Source organism: Meleagris gallopavo, chromosome 5 (assembly GCF_905368555.1).
Source record: "Meleagris gallopavo chromosome 5, MGAL_WU_HG_1.1, whole genome shotgun sequence".
NCBI lineage: Eukaryota > Metazoa > Chordata > Aves > Galliformes > Phasianidae > Meleagris > Meleagris gallopavo.
In genome coordinates this window covers 5,851,942-5,872,442 of record NC_139408.1, presented here as the reverse complement: position 1 = coordinate 5,872,442, position 20,501 = coordinate 5,851,942, and the positions used below count along the sequence as shown (strand labels likewise).

The 20,501-nt window shown below is 55.0% G+C and overlaps 4 protein-coding genes across 6 annotated transcripts in view; 2 read left to right on the top strand and 2 right to left on the bottom strand.

The window, feature by feature from the left end:
- Positions 1-28: 28 nt before the first annotated feature.
- AIP (AHR interacting HSP90 co-chaperone) lies at positions 29-2,237 on the bottom strand. Its single transcript, XM_085226059.1, has 6 exons — positions 2,106-2,237; positions 1,821-2,000; positions 1,359-1,547; positions 1,111-1,287; positions 893-1,034; positions 29-815 (listed from the first exon to the last, which is right to left on the bottom strand). Exons 1-6 carry the CDS (start codon positions 2,193-2,195, stop codon positions 610-612), a joined length of 984 nt encoding a protein of 327 aa, XP_085082185.1. The 5' UTR covers positions 2,196-2,237; the 3' UTR covers positions 29-609.
- A 64-nt stretch (positions 2,238-2,301) lies between these two features.
- LOC146544216 (scavenger receptor cysteine-rich type 1 protein M130-like) lies at positions 2,302-7,140 on the top strand. Of its 2 annotated transcripts, none has more exons than XM_085226031.1 (9): positions 2,302-4,080; positions 4,149-4,463; positions 4,535-4,837; positions 4,916-5,524; positions 5,595-5,900; positions 5,975-6,307; positions 6,433-6,552; positions 6,626-6,715; positions 6,790-7,140. In XM_085226031.1, the coding sequence occupies exons 1-9, from the start codon at positions 3,396-3,398 to the stop codon at positions 6,975-6,977; spliced, it is 2,949 nt and encodes a 982-aa protein (XP_085082157.1). In that variant the 5' UTR covers positions 2,302-3,395; the 3' UTR covers positions 6,978-7,140. The 2 variants fall into 2 exon arrangements, with proteins under 2 accessions (XP_085082157.1, XP_085082156.1); XM_085226030.1 differs by having other exon boundaries at positions 5,975-6,355.
- LOC100544081 (NACHT, LRR and PYD domains-containing protein 3-like) overlaps positions 7,129-20,501 on the bottom strand; it is a 26,271-nt gene continuing 12,898 nt past the window's right edge. The window contains exons 3-10 of one of the 2 annotated variants that reach the window (XM_031553410.2): positions 12,599-12,654; positions 10,837-11,133; positions 8,702-10,364; positions 8,400-8,489; positions 8,120-8,290; positions 7,809-7,982; positions 7,554-7,721; positions 7,129-7,477 (exon numbers count right to left, since the gene is read on the bottom strand). In XM_031553410.2, the coding sequence (XP_031409270.1) occupies positions 7,243-7,477; positions 7,554-7,721; positions 7,809-7,982; positions 8,120-8,290; positions 8,400-8,489; positions 8,702-10,364; positions 10,837-11,113 (2,778 nt within the window). In that variant the 5' untranslated portion in view covers positions 11,114-11,133; positions 12,599-12,654 and the 3' untranslated portion in view covers positions 7,129-7,242. The remainder of the gene's footprint in view (positions 7,478-7,553; positions 7,722-7,808; positions 7,983-8,119; positions 8,291-8,399; positions 8,490-8,701; positions 10,365-10,836; positions 11,134-12,598; positions 12,655-20,501) is intronic. The other variant, XM_085226032.1, reaches the window with a different exon arrangement.
- CEND1 (cell cycle exit and neuronal differentiation 1) overlaps positions 13,900-20,501 on the top strand; it is a 12,879-nt gene continuing 6,277 nt past the window's right edge. Inside the window, exon 1 of the mRNA XM_085226096.1 lies at positions 13,900-14,124. The gene's annotated coding sequence lies outside the window, so the exon portion shown is untranslated. The remainder of the gene's footprint in view (positions 14,125-20,501) is intronic.

The following is a 20,501-nucleotide window of genomic DNA, read 5'->3' as shown; positions in this document are numbered from 1 at the left end:
CTAACAGCACTTTTTCTACTTGACCAGATGTCTTTCTATGATGAGTTTTACTTGTGTTTATCTCAGTATAGCATGATCATGGCTTTATATACGCAGTGGAAACAAGCAGTTCAGATAAAAAGTTTACAGCTCTGCTGCGATGCAGTACAGAGGAAACGCAGCTGCAAGCTGGCAGTGGCAGCCTTGCGAAGTGGCAATGCAGGATGTGGCACAGGAGGGAAGGAGATGGGGCACAGCCTTGGCATTGGAGCTCTTGCAGCCATTAATAGGCTCACCTAGATCCACACAGCACAGCTCAGCCCAATAGAAAGGATAAAACCAAACAAGGAATAAAAAGCAGCATGGAAGAGCATTGGCCTGGGCTCGTTTCCTCCACTGGATTTCACACCGTTGTGCTGCTGGGCGCAGTCTGGGGCTCAGTGAGGAGATCCATGCTTCTATTGCCATCCAGTGGTCCAGCACTTAACACTGTGCCTTCTGCGCCACGCCGAAATCCCATGCGCCTTCCACTGACTTCCAATAAACGTTGTATTAAACATTAATAAACATGGATAACCATTCCACATGTGGAATATCTAACAGAACCTGGCTCGGAGAGCATGGCGGGCTCTACTGGGAGAAGATGCCCTTGAAGCGGATCTTGTCCTCTGCATCCTTCTGGCGCAGGCGCACCTCCAGGCTGCGCAACTCCTTGCTGACCACAGGGCGCAGTGAGGGGTCCAGTGCCAGCACCTTGGCGAAGTCAGCCTGCGCCTCAGCCACGTTCCACACGGCTGCATGAGCCTTGCCCCGCTTGAAGTAGGCTTTGACGTTGTCTGCAGGGAAGGAAACATCAGCAGGGGAGCACACGGGCCTCCCTGGTGCACTGCATGCAGCTGGCACAGCTCCTTACCCTCGTACTTGTTGAGAATGGAGGAGCAGTGGTCCAGCACCTCATAGTACTCCTCACTCTGCAGCTTGCACTGGCAGTAGTTCAACAGCAGAGGGGTGATCTTCTGGTCCAGCTCGATCCAGTCTGGAGAGCCAGGCTGCTCCTGCGGGACAGGAGGGCAGAGTGAGCCCCAGCGCTGACAGAAGGATGGCGAAACCCCGAGGGGTGTGGGAGCCCACCTTCATCTGCAGGTTCTTGAGGCAGGCGATGGCGTCGTAGTACTTAGTGGCTGCCTCCTGGACCTTGCCCTGCCGGTACAGCTCGTTGCCCTCCTGGTGGATCATGGGCACAGCCTGCAGCTTCTCCTCATCCGTCATGGCCCAGGGGTCCTGCTGGTAGGAGCCAGGCTCCTCCACCTGCACGCACACGGTCAAAGGCTGCTGTGGGGCACAGCCCATCTGCACCGTGACCCCATGGCCCCGCTCACCTTGAGCACCTCGATGTCGAAGATGAGGGGCTGGGGGTTCTTTTGCAGCTCATCCAGGTCAGGGTAGCCCAGCGAGTAGTGCTCATGCAGCTGGGCGATGCTGCAGCAGTGCCGCTGCCCCTCCAGAGGGTCCTTCCCCGCCGCGATGTTGCGCAGGCTCTTGGCCACCAGGGGGTACAGCACCACGTGCTGCGGGCAAGGGGGGCTCAGGAGACAGGCATGGGGCCAAGAGGAGGCCCAGGTGCAGGTAACGGCCCCCTGTGCATCACGCCCCCAACAGCACGAAATCACACCGCTCAGCACCAAGCAATGCCCCCATCAGCAAACCACGCCCACCCCACAACAAACCACGCCCACAAATATCAAAGCCCCACCCTCTACGTGACAAGTCCACTCCCCCTCCGGACCAAACGGTGTCCCGCTAATCCCCGCCCCCTGACGCCCCGCCCCTTCCGGCCGCACCTTGGGCTCGCAGCGGAAGCGGGCGCGCTCGCCGGGCCGCATGGTGCGCAGTATCGCCTCCCACACAGGCAGCTTGAACTTCTTTCCGGCGATCAGCTCCATGGGCTTGCCCCGCGCCCGGCTGTCATCCAGCACCGTCTCCGCGGGTGCGCATCGCAGCGTCCGGTAGTGGAAGGTGGCCTGAGTGTAGGCCGCGCGTCACCATGACGACCGGCTCCGCTCCGGCGCATGCGCGCCGCCCCTCCCGTCCCCCCCCCTACCCCCCCCCCGCGGCGCGGCGCTGACCTTGGTGCCGTCGCGGAAGTCGGGCAGCGGCCCGGTGCCCTCCCGCAGCACCTCCTTGTACACGCCGTCCGCCCGCAGCTGCTCCGCCATCGTCCGTCGCCTCCGCCGTCCTTCGGCCGCTTCCGGAGAACGAAGGCTGCGCCACAGCGCCGGCTGGCGGCGGGAGGTGCGCGCGGCTCCTCCCAGCGGGAAGGTTCGGCCATGGTTCGTGCCGTGCTTTTCCTGCTGAGAACGTTCCCCATGGGGGTGGACGGCCTCGCCCTGCGGGGCTGGGTGACCGCCCCTCACCAGGTCCGATACTCCAGATGGTTTCTCACGAGGGCGGTGCAGAGCGAGGCAGTCGCCTCCCTGCCTGCTGCCACCTCTCTGTTGATACAGCCCAGGATACCGTTGGCCGTAAGGGCTGCAAGCACACACTGCTGCCTCATGTCCAGCTTCTTGTCCTCCACAACTCCCAAGTCCTTCTCCACAGGGCTGCTCACACTGAGTTCTCCCAGTCTGCATGCATATCTAGGATTGCCCTGACCCAAGTGCAGCACTCCATGCTTCGCCTTGTTGAACTTTGTTAGGTTCACATGGGGCCACTTCTCAGTCCTGTCCAGGTCCCTCCAGATGGCATCCCTTCTGTTGTATCACTTCCCGAGGGGTGCTGGACAGACAGAGTAAAATCGGGATGCTAAGTTTTTAGGAAAGCCAACTTCCAGCTCTTCAGGGATTTAAACAACAAAACACCCTGGGAATCTGTCTACATGGGCAAGGATGTGGAACAGAGCTGGCAGGTCTTTAGGGAAGCTCTCTGTCCCCAGGTGCAGCAAGTCAGGAAAGGTAGGTAAGAGACCAGTGTGGCTGGGGCTGCTCAGGCCAAGCAGAGGAGGCTCAGAACATCCATCCATCAGCACTGGGGCCCGGCTGGAGCTGTGGGGCAGGAAGTGCAGAGTGGGAGGAAACGGTGGGGCAGCGCAGCAGATGGCCAGGTTTCACTTTTGGCCGCCTGTGCTCCGTGCTCCCTGGCAGCGTCTCCATACCACCACATAGTGGCACCGCAGGTGTCCCGGAGGCTGCGTGTGGTCGGTGCTGACGCCAGGTCCTCGCGAGTAGAACCGCCCCATCCCTGCCTGCATTGCAAGGGGGGCATTGCTGCCACACACCTGCGGGTGGGGATGACCCCGTGCTGCCTGCATCTGCCTTGGGCACAGGGACCTTGTTGGCCCGAGGGGGTCAAAGAACAGGCATGGGTGTGCAGAGAGAGGCCCCTGGCCTTCTCTCCCAGCCCCAGCTGTGGGACATGCAATGCCAGGTCCTTGTGGCTCCCCCTGGGGATGTGCGGGCACCGAGCCCCCCCGGCAGGGCTGTGCGAGGGCTGAAGCGGAGCTCAGCCTCATATTTGGGCACAGTGCAACTTATTGGTGGCTGGTGGCAGATAACCCAGCTGATAACGGCTGCAAGGGGCCTCCGCTGCACCCATTGGCTCCTTGCAGTGGGGGCTGCCTATATCTCCCCTCCCGGCCCGGTCTGTCAGGTCTGTGGGGTGGGATGGAGCCCTGCAGGGTGCTGGGGCTGCTGCTCTGCACGCAACTGTGTGGGCTGAGTGCTGGGCCTGCAGCTGTGATGCAGCCCTCCCCGGCTCCAGCAACGTCCCGACAAATGAACACCGCATCTGCCCATCTGCGACTGGTGAATGGTGGTCATCGCTGTGCCGGGCGGGTGGAAGTGAAGCACGAGGGCGAGTGGGGCTCCGTCTGCACCTACGACTTCGACTGGGACGCCCGCGGGGCTGGTGTGGTGTGCCGGCAGCTGGGCTGTGGGGCCGCAGTGAGGGCATCCCCGTTTGCCCCATTCGGGCAGGGCAAGGGACGCATCTGGCTGCACCTCTTCAACTGCCGGGGAATGGAGGAGGCCCTGCAGGACTGCTACAACTTCGGCTGGGGACGGCATTTCTGCGGCCACGAGTGGGACGTGGGAGTGACCTGCACGGGTGAGGGCCCCGCCGGGGATGTGGGACGGGGGGAGCTGCGGCCGTGACTGATACCGTGTGCGGTGCAGAGGCGCTGGAGCTGCGGCTGGCGGCCGGCAGGGGACCCTGCGAGGGGAGAGTGGAGGTGAAGCTGCGGGGCCGCTGGGGCACGGTGGCGGATGCCGCCTGGACCATGGAGGATGCCGAGGTGGTGTGCCAGCAGCTGGGCTGTGGCTCGGCGGCCGGCGTCTATCACGGCTCAAAATTCGGCCCGGCGGAAGGTCCCATCAACCTGGCCGTAGTTAATTGCAGAGGGAATGAGAGCGTGCTGTGGGACTGCGCCATTCAGGGCTGGGGGCCCTACGACGGCCATCACGACCACGACACCGCCGTCGTGTGTCAAGGTGAGGGCGCGGGCGGGCGGCCCCGAAGGGAACCCAGCGCCGAGCTGCGGACCCACCAGCGCCTCTCGCAGGGTTCTCCCGGCTGGTCGGAGGGGACGGTGCCTGCGAGGGTCGGCTGGAGGTGCGGCGGGGCCGGGCCTGGCTGGGTGTCTGCCACGGCCGCGTGGACGAGGAGAGTGCCCGGGTGCTCTGCAGGGAGTTGGGCTGCGGTGCGGTGCTGGCCCTGCCCGAGCCCGGCCGCTTCGGAGCTGCGCCGAGGCCGCTCTGGGACGGCGCCTTCGAGTGCAACGGCTCCGAGCCCCTCCTGGTCGCCTGCGCAGCGCGGCTGGTCCCCGAGCACCGCTGCACCGACCCCGCCGCCGTCGTTTGCTCCCGTAAGCGTGCGGCCGGGGGGCCGGCAGTCTGCAGCCCCGGGCCGGCATCCCGCCGCCCTCTCTCTCTTCTTCTCGCAGCCTACACCGGCTTCCGACTGGCGGACGGCGGCTCGCCCTGCGCCGGGCGGGTGGAGGTGGAGGAGCGGGGGACGTGGGGACCGCTCTGCGCCGGATCCTGGGAGCTGCCCGACGCCCACGTCCTCTGCCGACACCTGGGCTGCGGCCCGGCCGCCTCCGTGCAGCCGGGGGGCCGTTTCGGGGCGGGAAAAGGACCGCTGCGGCGCGACCACCTCGGCTGCGTGGGGAACAAGTGGCACCCCGGCCAGTGTCCGGCCGCGGTGCTGGGGGAGCCCGTCTGTGTCCCCGGCCAGGCGGCCGCCGTCATCTGCTCCGGAGCCGCCGAAACCCTGCGGTTGCGGGGCGGGGAGAGGCGGTGCGACGGGCGCCTGGAGGTGGCCCCGCGCCCCGACGTCTGGACCGGCGTGTCCGCGGGATCCCGCGACAACGGCACCGCGGCCATGGCGTGCCGACAGCTGGGCTGCGGGGTGCCCGAAAAGACGTACGCCGCGCCGAGAGGCGGCTCGGGCACCGCGGAGCTGCGCTGCGAGGGCAGCGAGGAGTTCCTGTCGCAGTGCGACGCTTCGGGGTTGGGCCGCGGCCCCTCGGCGCTGGCCGTGGTCTGCTCAGGTGGGCATCCCGGGAAGGGCCGCGGGCATCGCGCATCTGCGCCCGACCCCAGCCCGGCCCTCCCGTGCAGGCAGCCGGCGGCTGAGGCTGGCGGGCGGCCCCGGGCGCTGCGCCGGCAGGGTGGAGGTGTACATCGACGGCGGCTGGAGCTCCGTGTGCCGAGACGCCTGGAGCCTGCGGGACGCCGCCGTCGTCTGCCGCCAGCTGCGCTGCGGGACGGCTCTGGAGGCACCCGGCCCCGAGCGCTTCGGCTCCGGTAACGGGACGCCGTGGGCGGGCGCCGGGGGCTGCGCGGGGACGGAGGCGGCGCTCTGGGACTGCCCGTCGAGGAGCGGCGGCTGCGGCGGCGGCGGTGGAGCCGGGGCGGTGTGCTCAGGTGAGCGGAGGACGGGTGCTGCCGTCGCGGTGCCGCCTGCGATGCGGAGCCGTGAGCGCCTCTTCCCGTGGCAGCGCTGCGGGCCCTGCGGTTGGAGGGCGGCGGCTGCGACGGAATCCTGGAGCTGCTGCACGACGGCGCGTGGGGCCGCGTCTGCGCCAACGGCACCGTAGAAGACGGCACCGCCGCGGCCGCCGCTGTGTGCCGAGAGTTGGGCTGCGGAGCCGCGGGGAGGCTGCACGCCGTGCCGGATCGGAGCTCGGGCCCCGCCTGGCTGGGACGGGTACGCTGCGAGGAAGGGAGCCGCTCGCTCTGGCGCTGCTCCTCGACGCCCTGGCGCCTGCGGTCCTGCGGCCCCGCCGGGGTCACGCACGTGGCCTGCGATGAGGATGGAAGCGACGTGACCGGTAGCCCGGCCCCGGGGAGCGGTTGTCGGGACGGGGACGTTTGCGCAGGTGGTTCTGCCGTGCCCTCTGCCCCCGCTGCTGGGTGGTCCCCGAGGGGCCTGACGCTGCCTTCTCTGTCCCCACAGCTGTCCCGCTGGGAGATGTGCCGCTGCCCACAGTGCTGTGCGTGCTGCTGGGGATGCTGCTGAGCCTGGCCCTGGCTGCCTTGGCCCTGCAGGTGCACCGTACTCGGGCTCAGCGTGCAGGTGGGTGTTACTTTGGGGTCTCTTCCCCCATTGAGGACGCTTGGGGACCCAGTGACACGTGTACTGTTTGCAGGCCCCAGCCAGGACGCCGGCTCTGAGGCTGTGTACGAGGAGCTGGACTACAGCCAGGTGCCTGAGTGCTGGGAGGGGCCCAGCCGTGCAGGTGGGAGTGGGTTCAGCTCCTGAGCAAGGGCTGTTGCATCCCCACTGTGCCCCTAGTGACCATCCTCCCCCCAGGCTCTCTACTGCAGGGCTCGGGGATGCAGTTGTCACATCGCATCGGGGTTGAGGAGGAGGGGAGTGGCACCACAGGGATGCTATGTGCAGACTATGATGATGCCACAGCCGTGCCCGAGGAGACCCTCAGGGAGATGGGGTATGATGACGTTGACATCAGCGCCCCAGGGAGGGGCGTCCTGCTGTGAGGAGGCTCTGGTTGGGGACACAACTCTGCCCCCTCGGAGGGCTGGCCCTGGCATGGAGGTGTCACTCAGCCTTGCAGAACGGTTCCATGGCTCCTCCTTCTGCTGCCCCCACACGTCTCGTTAAGGTATGTGTTTAAGCAGTAAAATAGTCTTTCAGTGTGAATGTCCCTTCTTTATTCAAGCCCTCAAACAGCTTGGAAACTCGCTGGCCTTCCTTTAGCACCGGGGGGAATATTACCAGCAGGAGGGGCAGGACACAGCCCAGCTAGCACAGGCTCCTGCTGTGGGGAAGGGCTGCCCGAGAGGAGGGGAGCCCCTTTCGCCCCCGGACAGCTGCCCTCCTGCCTGCCCAGATGCTGTGCTGGAAGGTCAATCGTGCCATGGCACCTGTCTCTGGGGCCTCGTGTTCCTGTAAGTCTGTGACCTTCAAGTTGGGCTTTAGTGCCTGCAGGGCGACCAGCTCCTGCAGCGCATCCTTGCTCAGCGTGGATATGCTCAGCCTTCAGGGAATGCAGAGAAACAGCCTCAGCACCAGCAGGACCCACCTGCTCCCTAGGTCCATGTGGCCACACTCACCCCAGCATCTGCAGCATGCAGTTGTGATGGCGGAGCTGCCGCAGCAGCAGCGTGGCCCCAACTCCCAGCTCATTGTCACTCAGGTCCAGGCACTTCAGGCTGTGGCTGTGCCCAAGCCATGCCACCAGGGCCTGGCAGCAGGTGTCGGTCAGGCTGCAGCTCCCTAGCCTGCAGAACAAAGGGGAGACAGCAGCACTGAGGACACGGTGGTGGCATTGCAGCCGCTTGGGTGTGCAGAGTGCCGTGTGCCCTTACCGTAGCACCTGCAGTTGGCAGCTGCTGTGCTGGAGCCCCTCACACAGCAGCGTAACGCCGTCATCCCGCAGCCTGGCACTGAAGGACAGATCCAGCTCCTCCAGGCACGTGCTGGTGCCCAGTGCTACGCTGAGGTCCTGGCAGCAGGCACTGGTGAGGTGGGTGTACCGCAGCCTGCAGGAGAGAGCCTCAGCAGTGCCGGTGCCCCCGTGCCTCCCAGCCACAGTGGGACAGAGGCCGCCCTGGAGGATGCTTGGGGACATGCTCCCACAGGGACTCGCAGGGAAGGCGGCCATCCTGGCACTGCTCACCGCAGGACACGCAGGTGGCAGTCAGGTTGGCGCAGCCCAGTGCAGAGCATCCTCACACCGTCATCACCCAGCGCTCCGTCGCCCACCTCGAAGTAGACCAGGCTGGGAAGTGTGGCTAGCAGTGTCCCCAGTGTCTTACTGTCACCCTCTGTCAGCCCGCACCACTGCAGCCTGCAGGAGAGAGGCACACCTTACCCCACTGCCCTGCAGCACACAGGGAGTGCAGCCACTCACCCTGTGGAGGTGCCCACCCAATGCCTCAGGGCAGGGCCATCCATACCTAAGGCTCTGGAGTAAGCTGCCCGGGTGCCTCAGTGCCTGGCACAGTGGGTACAGAGGTGAGTGCAGCTCCTCCTGCCGCCAGCTCTGCCTAGGAAGAAGGGGATGAGTATGGCCACGTTGTCCCACAGTTCTCACCAAGTAGAGGTAAAATCCTCCACTAAGGGACTAAACCATCAATGAGGACAGGAGCTGGTGTTTGGATGGAAAGAGGCATTCGCAATTCCAGAATGTTCCAGAACTTTGCTTTGCAAGGGAAAAGGGGAAACCTCTGTGGATACAGAGCACAGAGTCAATACTCACCAGGGCAAACCCTTGCCTGGCTCCTGCCTGCGATGCTGCTGGTGGAAGGAGCAGCTCCGGAGCGTGACACTGAGCAGCCCAGCCCACTGCTTGATGCAGAAGCAAAGAGCCACCTGGTCATACAGCATCAGCTTGGCGTCCTGCAAGACTATTCCTGTGAAACTGCCCAAAACGCTCTGCACAAAGCTTTCTTCGTTTGTCTCAAATAAAAAGTGGAAAGTGTCCAAATCCTTAACTGTCATTATTTTACTGGGATGGGAAAGGTCTCTGTGTCTTGTCTGAAGCCACCTCAGCAGATCTTCCCGAGGTCGCAATGAAATTCTGCACCCAATTCCTTCATCTGCATACTCTACTGACTTGGGGTTCACCAGACCAAACAGGAGCCGCACTGTCACGTTTAAATCCATCCTAGATGTGTGGTAGCTTTTTAGCAACATATTCACATCCTTTGCAAAGATCTGTGAGTCACTGAGCATTTCCTCCTGGTCCTCCAGGACATAAAACATCGCTGCAAAGAACTCCTGGAGGTGCAGGTGGCTGAAGCTGTAGACGTTCCCATGGTGTGTGCCTTTCTCCAAACCTTTCTCATTGAGGAAGAGGGAGAGAAGCTCTGGCTGATTCAAGCCTTGGTCCTCAATTTCCTTCTCCTCAAAGAGGACCTTGTGCTTCCAGATGCCATCAGCAGCCAAGGAGCAAAGCTTGTGCAGGAACTGCTGCAGGTTCTGCCAGGCATTACTGACTCTATGCTTCGTTAACCAGGAGAGGTAGAACAAGATCATCTGTGTGGTGGTCTTTGAGCATGCAAGAAGCTGATTCCTCTTGTGCAGCTCTTGCTCAAGGATGGTGCAGACAGTCCAGCTCATGATGGGGATGACACACAAGCTGTAGAGGACCCCATTTCCCCTGGTAAACCTGAAGGCCACATCTGCTTTATTGTCATTCCCAAAATACCTATGGAAATACTCCTCCCTTGCAGCTGGTGCAAACCCCAGAATTTCCACATAATGTTCACCCTCCAGGCACTGCCCCAGGCTCTGGAGAGCTGTTGGTCTCATGGCAATGAGCACAGAGGACTCAGGGAGGACTTTTCTCTTGAGCAAGCTCAGCAGGGTGGTTTCCAGTGGTTTGGCTTCTGTGGGGTCAGTGCTCAGCTCGCCCTTGTGCTGAACCAAGGGCAATCCCAGGACCTCAAAGCTATCAAAGATGAACAGGATCTTCTCTGGGTTATCAAAAATCCTTCCGGCTGGTGTTCGCTGTTGAGGGCAGCATTTTGAAATCAGGTCCACCATGCTCACTTCTTTGGAAAAGGAAAGCTCCTTGCAGTCTATGCAGAAGGCATAGTCAAACTGTGTGCAGAGGGTCCCTTCCACCCAATCCATCATCACCTTCCTGATTGTCATCGTCTTCCCCATGCCAGTGGCACCCACCAGCACTGTGACCCGCTGCAATTGGCCATCTTTGCTGGGTTCAAAGAGTGTTTGTATGGTGACAGTGTCAGAGCTGACATCTCCAGGCTCACCTCCATGCTGATTCCAAGACCTCCTGGCTATGGTCAGGTTGGTGTAGCGGTCGCTCACAGACAGGTTCTCCCCTAGCCAGGAATTCACCTCTTTGTACTGCAGGAACTCTCTGGCCACGTGCTCTCTGTATTTCTGCTTGTACTCTGCACCAGACAGAAGTAGAGTCAGTTCCAAAGCACAGTCATGCTCCTAACACAACAACAGCACAGCACATTTATTTCAGTGCTCCGCCTCAATATAAAATTCAGTTATGCACTTCCCATATGCCATCCATTGAGCCCTTTTTCTTCTTCTAGGCCCTACCAGGAATGTCCCCAAGGTGTCCCTTGTGTCTTCCAGCTCAGCAAACATCTGCCAGCTCAGACCTTGTAGTTGCAGTGACTGCTTGTATAAGAACACTGTTGCCCCTTCCAGGCACCCTGGCCTTGTCCCCACGGGCCCTACTCTGCTTGTGGCCTCAGTGCATTATGGGGCAAGGGAGAAGAGGAACCCTGATAGGATGAGTGGGACACCCTCACTGTTCTAGCCTCACCACAAACCTGCTCTTTTACTGACTTCTCTCTGTCCCCAGCACTCAAAAGACAAAGGAAATAAAAAATTACCCTGGCTACTTACCTTTCACCTTCTCATCAAGGATTTTTTCAGCAAGGTGCCTCTGGTTCATCTTCTCAAACAATCCGATGGCAATGTCCATAGCAGCGGCTTCCCCATAGCTGTCGCCCATATAACTGATGAGTGTGGAAGGATGGGTGAACTTCTCCAGCTCATCCCTGTGGATGTTCCAGCCTTCTTTGATATCAATGTGTGACAGCTTCTTCTTGAACTCTTGGAAGTCTTCGAGTGTGAGACCTTCCAGTGCTTCCAAGAGGATGGCACTTTCTTCTCCTGCCATTGCGGGATATGGAAAATCACCTGAAAAGAGCAAGAGTTAGAAATCAGTGCTCTTTCAACATTGTTATGAGACATCCCTGAGAATACATAAGAACCAAGAGCAGCCAGAGTGGTATTTGAGTCTCACACCCATTCAGAAAGGGCAGGTGAGGGGTATTGGTGTGAACTTCACAGGGACAGAGCTGCTCAGATGGGGGTTGCTGCTGGCTCAGAGATTGAGGAGGAAAAACACTGACACAGAAGGGCAGAAAATCATTCAGGGAAGAAAAACAGGGTGTCACTCAAAGCTAGAAACTGGAAGAAGAGACTTTACAAGCCAATGCATAATTACAAAGGTGCTGGTGGGATATGATGTCAGGTCCCACCAACCTATTGCTGGTGAGGCACAGGTGGCTCTGGCAATGAAGCACAAGAACGTTCTGCCCAAAAGCATAACATGGGGAAATTCCCTGGCAGAGATCACATAGGGTTGCTAGTAATTATAAGCTAGGTTCAGGAGAAAAGGGTAAAATTTAACATGGGACAAGTGGCTTTCAGCAAGGAGGGAGGTGGATAACAGAGGAGAGGGGATGGATGGAAATGGTGATGGTAAGAGTAGAACACGAGAAGAAATGTATTTCTGCACAAGTAATACAAAAAACATTAAAAGGCCATTATAAAGGGCCAGAGGACAGATATAAGCAGTAAGAGACAGATTCACAGTACTCTAACAGCCACTCTGAAGGGATGGCAGAAAGATCAGCCCTGGGAAAATCCAGTGCCCAAGCTGAAGTCAGGCATCTTCTACTCATGCCCTGAAGAAGCCAAAGCCAAATCTTTGAGAACTGTTTTAAACAACATTTCTTGACAAATTATAAACCTGTATAATTTTTCACTGTGTCCTATTAGCAAGGCTGATGGAAAATCCTGACAAATGACAATGGAGTACTGCCAAATAAACGTGTTCACCATGAGAACTGCTCCTATTTTAGCAAGGCAGTGACTATTGCTAAGCTACCAGCAGACAACAAGTGGTTTTCAATTATAGCTCCAACCCTTTTGTTTGCCACCCTGCTTGCTGAAGAATCATTTTTCAGGGTTGTTTTTTTGAAGAGAAGAGATAAAACCCTTCACTGGCAATACCACGGCTTCCTAATGCACCTGTAGGCCACGGGCTCACTTCAGCAACTTGTTCAAATTATTGTCTCCCGAGAACAATGAAAAATAGTCTTAATGGATGCTCTGTTAGCAACCAGAGCAGCAGAATCATATCATAGAACCATAGAATGGTTGGACTGGAAGGGACCTTAAAGGTCATAGAACCATAGAATGGTTGGACTGGAAGGGACCTTAAAGATCATAGAACCATAGAATGGTTGGGTTGGATGGGACCTTAAAGATCATTCATTTCCAACCCCTGCTGTTGATCAGGCTGCCCAGGGGAGTGCCATCTGTGTGAGCAGCAGTGGGCATTAATATTAATGGCCAGGAGAATTACCATACAGACCTTACAACAATCAGGTCTTCTCAGTCCTGCTCTGGCTGAACAAGGTGCATATCACACTGTTGAGAAAGAAACCAGTTGTAATGATCAGGCATGGATGCAACATACTAATAATAAACCAAAGGCAAGCTTCATCGATGAGAGAGCTAGACGTGACCAAGGACAAACAATCCTACTATAGAACAGAATAAATAATGTGGAAACTATTGTAATAAAAAAAACCTCCCACTAGGAGTATAGGGTACTATAAATGTTATTAGGAGAAGAAATACATAAGCAGAATGGACAGTGATTTTTCTGATAATGGAATAAAATAGGGGAGGTGTGGTTGGAGAAAGGAGGATAGAAAGCATGTAACAGGAGATGAAAATGAGAATTCTTATTAGCTGTGACAGCTCTTGAGGGAGCCCAGAGAATCCTGGCATTCAAAAGCTGCATCCACCTAGGCTCAGGACTCAGCACTGGAAAAAGATGCTAAAATTCCAACAACTTGGTGATGCTGGCAGGTCTGTTCGTGTACAGAATCAGTCTCTGCGGACAACAAGTTGTAGGTGGATCAGCAGCAGAGAATTATGATAACCACAATATATTGAAGGGGTAAAATGCTGTAAGTAAATATGATGACTACAGAGTTAGCGTGCTATGACGTTATTTATTGTAGTTATTGCATGAAGCCTATGGCAAATGTTCAAGGTCCATAGAAGAGACAAGGTCTCCCTCTGACCTTGAAGGAGCTGCTTTCACCTTGCTGCATCTTGAGCTGAAGCACTGCGTGCTGTGCTGGCACTTGGCTTCTTCCTGCGCTCTCCTGCAAGGATTTTCTGTAGTTTGCTTCAAACATGGACAAGAGTCATAGCCCTTATTTCCTGATCAAATCCACCTAAAAGACCCACAAAAAATCCCAGGACCTGGCCATGGGGAAATGCAAGGTTTGGCCCCAGTGATGTGCTGTGAGGTGGTTTAAAACTGGGAGGATTCAGGGAGAAGAGAACAGAGATGCCACAGCCCCCCCTCTATGCAACACTTTAGCTTCCTTTCCTGTGCTGTGCAGAGCATCTCTCATATGAGAGCATTTCTAACAACATTCTCAGAAATCCTGAGTGCCATGAGCCCCCAAATCCCTTTTTTTTTTTCTTTCTTTTTTTTCCTCCCTTTTCCCTACACACAGAAGCATCTCAGATTGCCAGGCTGCCCCCCTCCCATTCTCTCCCCCCTGCTGCAAGTTGGTGGCTGCAATTGCATGCTCAGTGCTGTGGGGACAGCCCCAAATCACCCAGCCCTGAGACACAGAGGTGTCAGACATGCCCCCCCCCCCATTCCTTCCCCTTGGCATCCTGTCCCTCTTTGTGGTCCCAGCCCTCCCCTCCGGATTGGAGCACTCTCTGCCCTCCTCCCCTGCTCTCCATCTTCCTGCAGTCTGCAGAGGTGCATTGTGGGAAACTCCCAAGTTTTTTCCACTCCCCCACCCTCCCTTCTTCCTCTGCCATCATCCCTTCTCTCTGCGCAAGAGCCAGCTCTGGAGGACAGAGGTAAGGCTGCTTCTTTTCCCCCTGCATACCACTAAGTGGGGGGGAGTTGGAAAGAGGGGAGGGAGATTTTAATACTGTTAATAAATAACAATATGTCTTAACCCAAAATAGCAAGGATCTCTGCACATGTCCTTCAAGGTCAGGCAGCCCTGGAATAGAGCTGGGAGCTGGGATGGAGGCTGGGAGAGGGAATGAAGGCAGAAAGCAGGGATGGAAGCTACAGATCTGAAATGGAGGCAGGGAGCTGGGATGGAGCTGGGAAATGGGATGGAGGCTGAAGCCCTGTGATGGAGGCATGGAGCTGAGATGGAGGTAGGGACTAGGGATAGAGGCAGCAGGCTGGGATGGAGGCTGCAGCGCTGGAAGGCTCTTGCCAGGTTCCCAGCTGTGTTCCTGCTCCTTTCTGCCTGCATTGTGCTATGTTAAATGTCTAATTGCAAGCAGTTCACAGGCAGGAGGCTATGCAGAGCAAGCAGTGCTGGTAATTAATAGCCCTGGCTGATAAATGTTTCCTTTTTCCATGTTAGGAGCTGGGGGTTGTTCTGCTGGGGTGGGGCTATATCTCTGATACCAAATGGATAGCATTTGATATTGTCCCCTCCTTTGTGCTGAAAAGTTGCTTACAAAGAGAAACAGACCAAAAACAAAATCAAGCCTCTCATGGAGAGCTGAGAGGTTTTTCAGCTAGTGTACCAAATGAGAGGGGGACACCAGATGGGAATGAAATGCAATGAGGGGTGTCTGGAGCATTTTGTGCACCTCTCTGTGTAGCTCTTTTTGCATCCGTGTGTGCAGAGATGTGTTAGCTTGGTCCCTGCCTGAGGTCTTGGTCCCCACTGAGGAGAGGGGAGAGGATTTTTATGCTGTATCCGAGGTCAGCCTGGGAGAACTTTGGTGCTGGGGACATAGGAAGGTGGTGGCAGCCTCTTCTCCTGGGTTGGACTTGGGCAGGATGCTGTCAGGAATGGGAGGATGCAGCTGGACAGAGTTCCCTGCTCCAAACGGGGGCCAACTTCCACATTCTGACCTTCACAGACACGACCTTCAGCAGTTCCCATCTTTCCAGCCCCTCACCCATGCAGTTGCAGCAGGAAGAAAAATCTAGAATTTCCCCTAAATGCACATATTCATCCCTTGGCTGGCAGGTGGCCACAATTGTGGTGCAGCGGTTACATCCGTGGTGGGATGCGGGGAGGAAGGATGGATATAGGGCAGCCTTCCTGCATTGGAGACATCCCAGATCCCCAGAAGGTCACTGCTGAATTATTCCCCATCCACCTGCAGAGGCTCCTCACATTTCAGCTGCAAAGCAACAGTTTTCAGATCTTGCAGAATGGAATCTGCAATCTTTTTGGCCACAGCTGACATGCAGAGGGGGTGATGCCATGAGAGGCTTCCATCTGAAGGGACTATCAGGATGCCCATAAGAGAGCTGCCAAATCCGCTGATGCTTACTGCAGTCCCTGGGGCTATTGTACTGTGTCAGAGATGACCCTTTTTTTTGTTGTTGTTGTTGTTCCTTTTTCCTTTCTCTCATCCTATTATTTTTCTTCTCATTTTTTTTTTCTTTCCTTTTTTTGCTCATTTCTGTTGCACTTCAGAGAGAAGTGGGACCAATGACTGTCAAGATGGGGCTTTAAAAGCAGCATTAGGAGGGTGAATCCTCTCCCCATCTCCTCTCTTTGCACACCATAAAGGAAATAGAACTGCAAAGCTTGGAGGTATCAAAAGCACTTCTCCATTTGGTGTATTGCTGAGGATCCTGCTAGGTGTTTGGATGGATGCAACAGGGAATTGCTCTTCTGTGCTTTGGGCAGACTGAGGGTTTTGGGGGAGGTGGTGGCCTTCATGCTGGAGCAGGCAGCCCTCTGGGAGGATGGCTGAGCAAAGCTGTCTCAGGGAAAGGCTTCGGATCTAATGCCCTGCAATTTTGAATGGTAAGGGCTACAGCCTTATTCCAGTAATGGAGATATGGAGTGACTTCTCATGCAGTCTCATGGCCTCATGCAGTTACACCATGGAGGCAAAATTCTGTGTCCTGGGGTTGTTTCAATGCTGCTTTCCCTATTCTTCCATGTTCCAGGGCAGCTGCAAGGCACATGAAGAAGGGTTTGTCTGCACAAGGCAGCGAGCAGGTTTATAGCTCTTCTTCAGGTCTTGGAGTTATTTTCACATAGGGTAAGAGTAGGTAACAAAGCAGAAATGTGGCACTAATTTACACAGATCCTGTGAGGCTCAAGGACCGCAGATGTGATGGCTGAGGCTCCAGGTCTTGATGCAGCCCACAGGGCTGACGCAGACACTGCCAGCAGCGATTTGAGGCTGCTGCCTGCTGAAAGCTTCTCAGCTCCTTGATGCTCAAAATTCAAAGGGCTCGTTGGGTGGGAAGCATTTAATCTGGGATGCAAGAAGCAGCCAACAGCACGTTGGGAGAAGAATCCATCAATATTTCATCCCAGGGAAGTGGGTCAGCAGCATGTGGTGCAGCTCAGTGCTGCTGCTTCCAGGCTGTGCTTTGGGAGGGCTGCACAGCTCAGCCCTGATGCACCGAGCCTGCTAAAAAGCTTCTATAGAAAGCGATTCCCACTCTGAATGCATTCACGCTGTTTTATTGCATTTGCCAGGCATTGCGTCAGTCCAAAGTAGAGTGGAGGTGGCTGAAAAGCTCCCAGCTACATGACACAAACTCCTTACGTAAAGCTGTTCTGAGATTTATGGCAATACTGAGATGTACTGCATTACCTCATCCACTACCACAGAACCTCTTGGAGATGGGAAATGGCTTAGTCACAGTATGCTGCCGTCACACTGCCTGGCTGCTGGCATGGCATCTTGCTGCCTTTGATGTGCCTGTTGCCTCAGCAGCACAGAAAGGGGCATAAGGGCTGTTTGCCCTATCAGGACTGGGGAGTCGGAGCACTGGGAAACAAAACGAGCTTTCTGCTTTTTCTTAACACATTTCCAAGCCACCTTGGTGCATTTGGGGCATTTGCCTATGGGCTATTTTTGGGAGAAGAAACAGCTGTAAGAATGGTCTTGGGCTTCACAACCTTAGAAACATAGAATCATCAAAGTTGGAAAAAACCTCTAATATCAAGTCCAACAACGGACCCATCCCCACCGTGCTCACTAACCATGTCCCTCAGTGCCACATCTCCATGGTTCTTGAATGCCTCCCAGGGATATTGACTCCACAACCCCCCTGGGCAGCCTGTGCCAATGCAGCACCACTCTTTGAGAGGATTTTTTTCCTGTTATTCAACTTGACCCTCCCCTGGCACAACTTGAGGCCATCACCTCTCGTTCTTGTGGCTCCAGCTGTTTTCATCCTGGCCACCTCAGCCAAGACCTCTTGGTAATGGCAGTACTCAACATAACCTTGCTTTCTTCCATTTGAAGATCTAGCATCAGTCAGCTCAGCCTCCAGTATGATATAAATCCCATTTCCACAAGTTTGTGACATGCAGAGGTCATGTAGGAAGCCAGCAACAGCACTGATACTCCAGTAGCACTCTGTTTCTAACAGCCTGGTCCCTCAGCTGCCCTATATTTGGTACTCAGGACTATGCTGTTTTTGATGTTATTTCCTCCCTTTGGGGAAGTCATATAGTTTTAAGTTTTCAGGTGCCTCTGAAGTGGCTAAATTCTCATTTCCTTGTTTATGTGCAGTCTGCCATAATGGAACAAAATCTGCAGACTTCAGGCTAAAATTACCTGCTCATAATCTCCCAGCCGGTGCAAACAGATGAGTCTGTGATGGTAACTGAGTCCTGTGAGCTGGTCTCAGCAGGTGCAAATTGCACTCAGTAAATGGAAGCTTCCTTGGAGAAGAGAGCCACTTTATGTTCCTTAGGAAGTTGGTTTGGTCTTAAATAATCAAATACAGGTATGGCAGCTGAGACTTACTGAACCTGGCAAATGGATCTGGGAAGCTCTTGAAACCAACTGGTGTTCTGCATCTGTCTTGTACACTGAAAATTTTTCCTTGTATTGTTGGACAACGGGGATGGGCAGGGAGAAGCATTAATGCTTGCCTAGTCCAAGAGACCCATTTAATTCCTTGCCCAAAAGCCAAGACAGCTAACTCATAGTCAGGAGAATGGAGCTTTGGAACTTTGGTATTTGTCACTCTCTTATTTATTCTGAAAAAGTGAACTTTTGGGCAATTGCTTTTCCAGACAGGTGAGAAAGACAAAGATCTGAAGGGGAGTTTAAGAAAGGAGATCTAAGGATTTTTAAGCTCTTTTCTGCCAACTCAGGCTCTTTTGGCATGGCCTTGATAGAAGTCAGTAGCTATCCCTGAGGCTGGACTCAACAATCCTTATGGGTCTTTTCCAACTTGGGATATTTTATGATTCTATGTTGTCAGCTGGAGGACACCTGGAGGTTGTGGATGGATCTTTTTGGCTGCAAGCATGAATTCAGAGGCATAGCCCCACTGTGTAAGCTGAATTGTTTTTTGCTGATACGGTACAAGTCTGTGAGTGTGATGTTTGAAGACCCGTACAGCTGTGGGGTGCAGCTTCACACTGCATCCTGCACTCAGCTCCTCCTTGCAGATTTTCTCGGCTTTCTTTCTAACTCAAAAGTGTGAGGAGAAGATTATAGGGCATGGGAATGAGGCAGGAAATAGGACCATCTAAGAGTGATACCTTACAGCAAAGCCAGCAATGACTCATCTGCTCCAATTGGTGCAGAATTGATGCAGCTTTCATCTGCACACACAGGAGACAGATGAATAGATGCACTTGCTAATGTGGTGGGCAGGGAGGGGGGCTGAAGCAGAAAAGGTGCCCTTCAAGGAGGTGCTCCTTCCCTGTTGGTTTGTCTGGGGCTTGTTGTAATGGGTCTGACTGCACTGACCTTGAGCTGCAGCAAGCAGAACTAGCCAAGGACTTTGATGGGCAGGAATTCAGAGTGCTTTTCTTTTCATTTTTCTCCTTAATTGCTGGTGTCATGATCTCTGCTTCCCCTTCCCAGCCTGGGGGGAGCGGGTGGCAAGTGGAAAACTCCCTGCAAGGGGCAAAGATTGTTAAACAAAGGCATAGAATCAGGGCGACAGAGGGAATGAAGTCTGTTTCTCACAAAACCTCATTCTACAGTGCTACCGTCTGTGTGGGAGGCAGAAGGAAACTGGAAGGGGGAGGAATGGGTAGACATGTGGAGACAGCAGCTGAGGAGGAATAAATAGATGTGATGAGCTATGGAGAAGAAAATAAAGGTGGATAGATAGGCCATGAGAGGGAAAACTTTATGTGATGAAATGAATGAGGGAAAGGAAGGAGAAAAAAAGCTCTTTTAAAATGAGGAAATTGCTGTTCTTCTGAGCCTGATGAGGGCTACAGAGGTGCTTGAGCAGTGCTGGTGCCCTTGAAAGCACAGGGCTAGAAAGAGGAGAGAAAAAATTAGGGAGTCTGATGGATATTGACAGCTTTGGGATCAGTTCTGCAGAATGCATTGTACTGCTTTTAGATCCTGGGTTGGCAGGAAGAAATAAATGCAAAACCTGTGTTCTGCACATTCACCTAGTCCAGCAAGGAGTGCAGGGCAAAGCTTCCCAGCAGTGGGAAACCGCTGGCAGAAAGCCTTTCACACGCACACTTAGGAACAGCTGATAGTGAATTTCGATTTAGTTTGGTTTCCAAATATTTTAAAATCCTTGGAATCTGCATACGGGGAAAGCAGCAAATATTTAGTAAAGGAGAATACAGTATAGCTGCACAATGCTAGGGAGTGTGAGCAGCCCAGCTAATTTCCATTGAAGTCACCATGTAGGTAATTGAATATTTATGATATGATGAATCTGACTCTCCCTGTCTGAACCTCAAAGTCTGCTCCTGTTGTGAACCTCACTTTCTCTTTGTGGCCTGTGTCATCACTGCACCAGATGTAAAATGAGAATTAATTCTTCCTCAAACCAGAAGAATAGAGCCTTGCAAATGACTGGAGCTGTAGTACATAGGAATATGCCTCTGGATGTACTTAACATTTCTACTGAGAACATTACAGAATCATAGAATCATTCAGGTTGGAGAAGACCTCCAACGTTAGGAAGTCCAACCATTAACCCAGCAGTGCCAAGCCTAACATGAAACCACGGCCTTAAGCATCACATCTACACATCTTTAAATGCCTCCAGGTTGGATTATCAATGTCCTTTGGAGGCAATAGGAAGGAAAAGACGAGGCAGATGTCATTTAGAGAGATATTGCAAAATGAGCAAGGAAAACACTCCTGGCCAAGTGCACGTGCTTATCTACAAACACCCAGGCCACAGGGAAGGTCTTAATCTCAGTGAGCATCTGCAATTAGGTTTGTGTGGTACAAGATGCCCAAGTGCATGATAATCTTCAGTGAAGCATGAGGGGTGGTAGTTC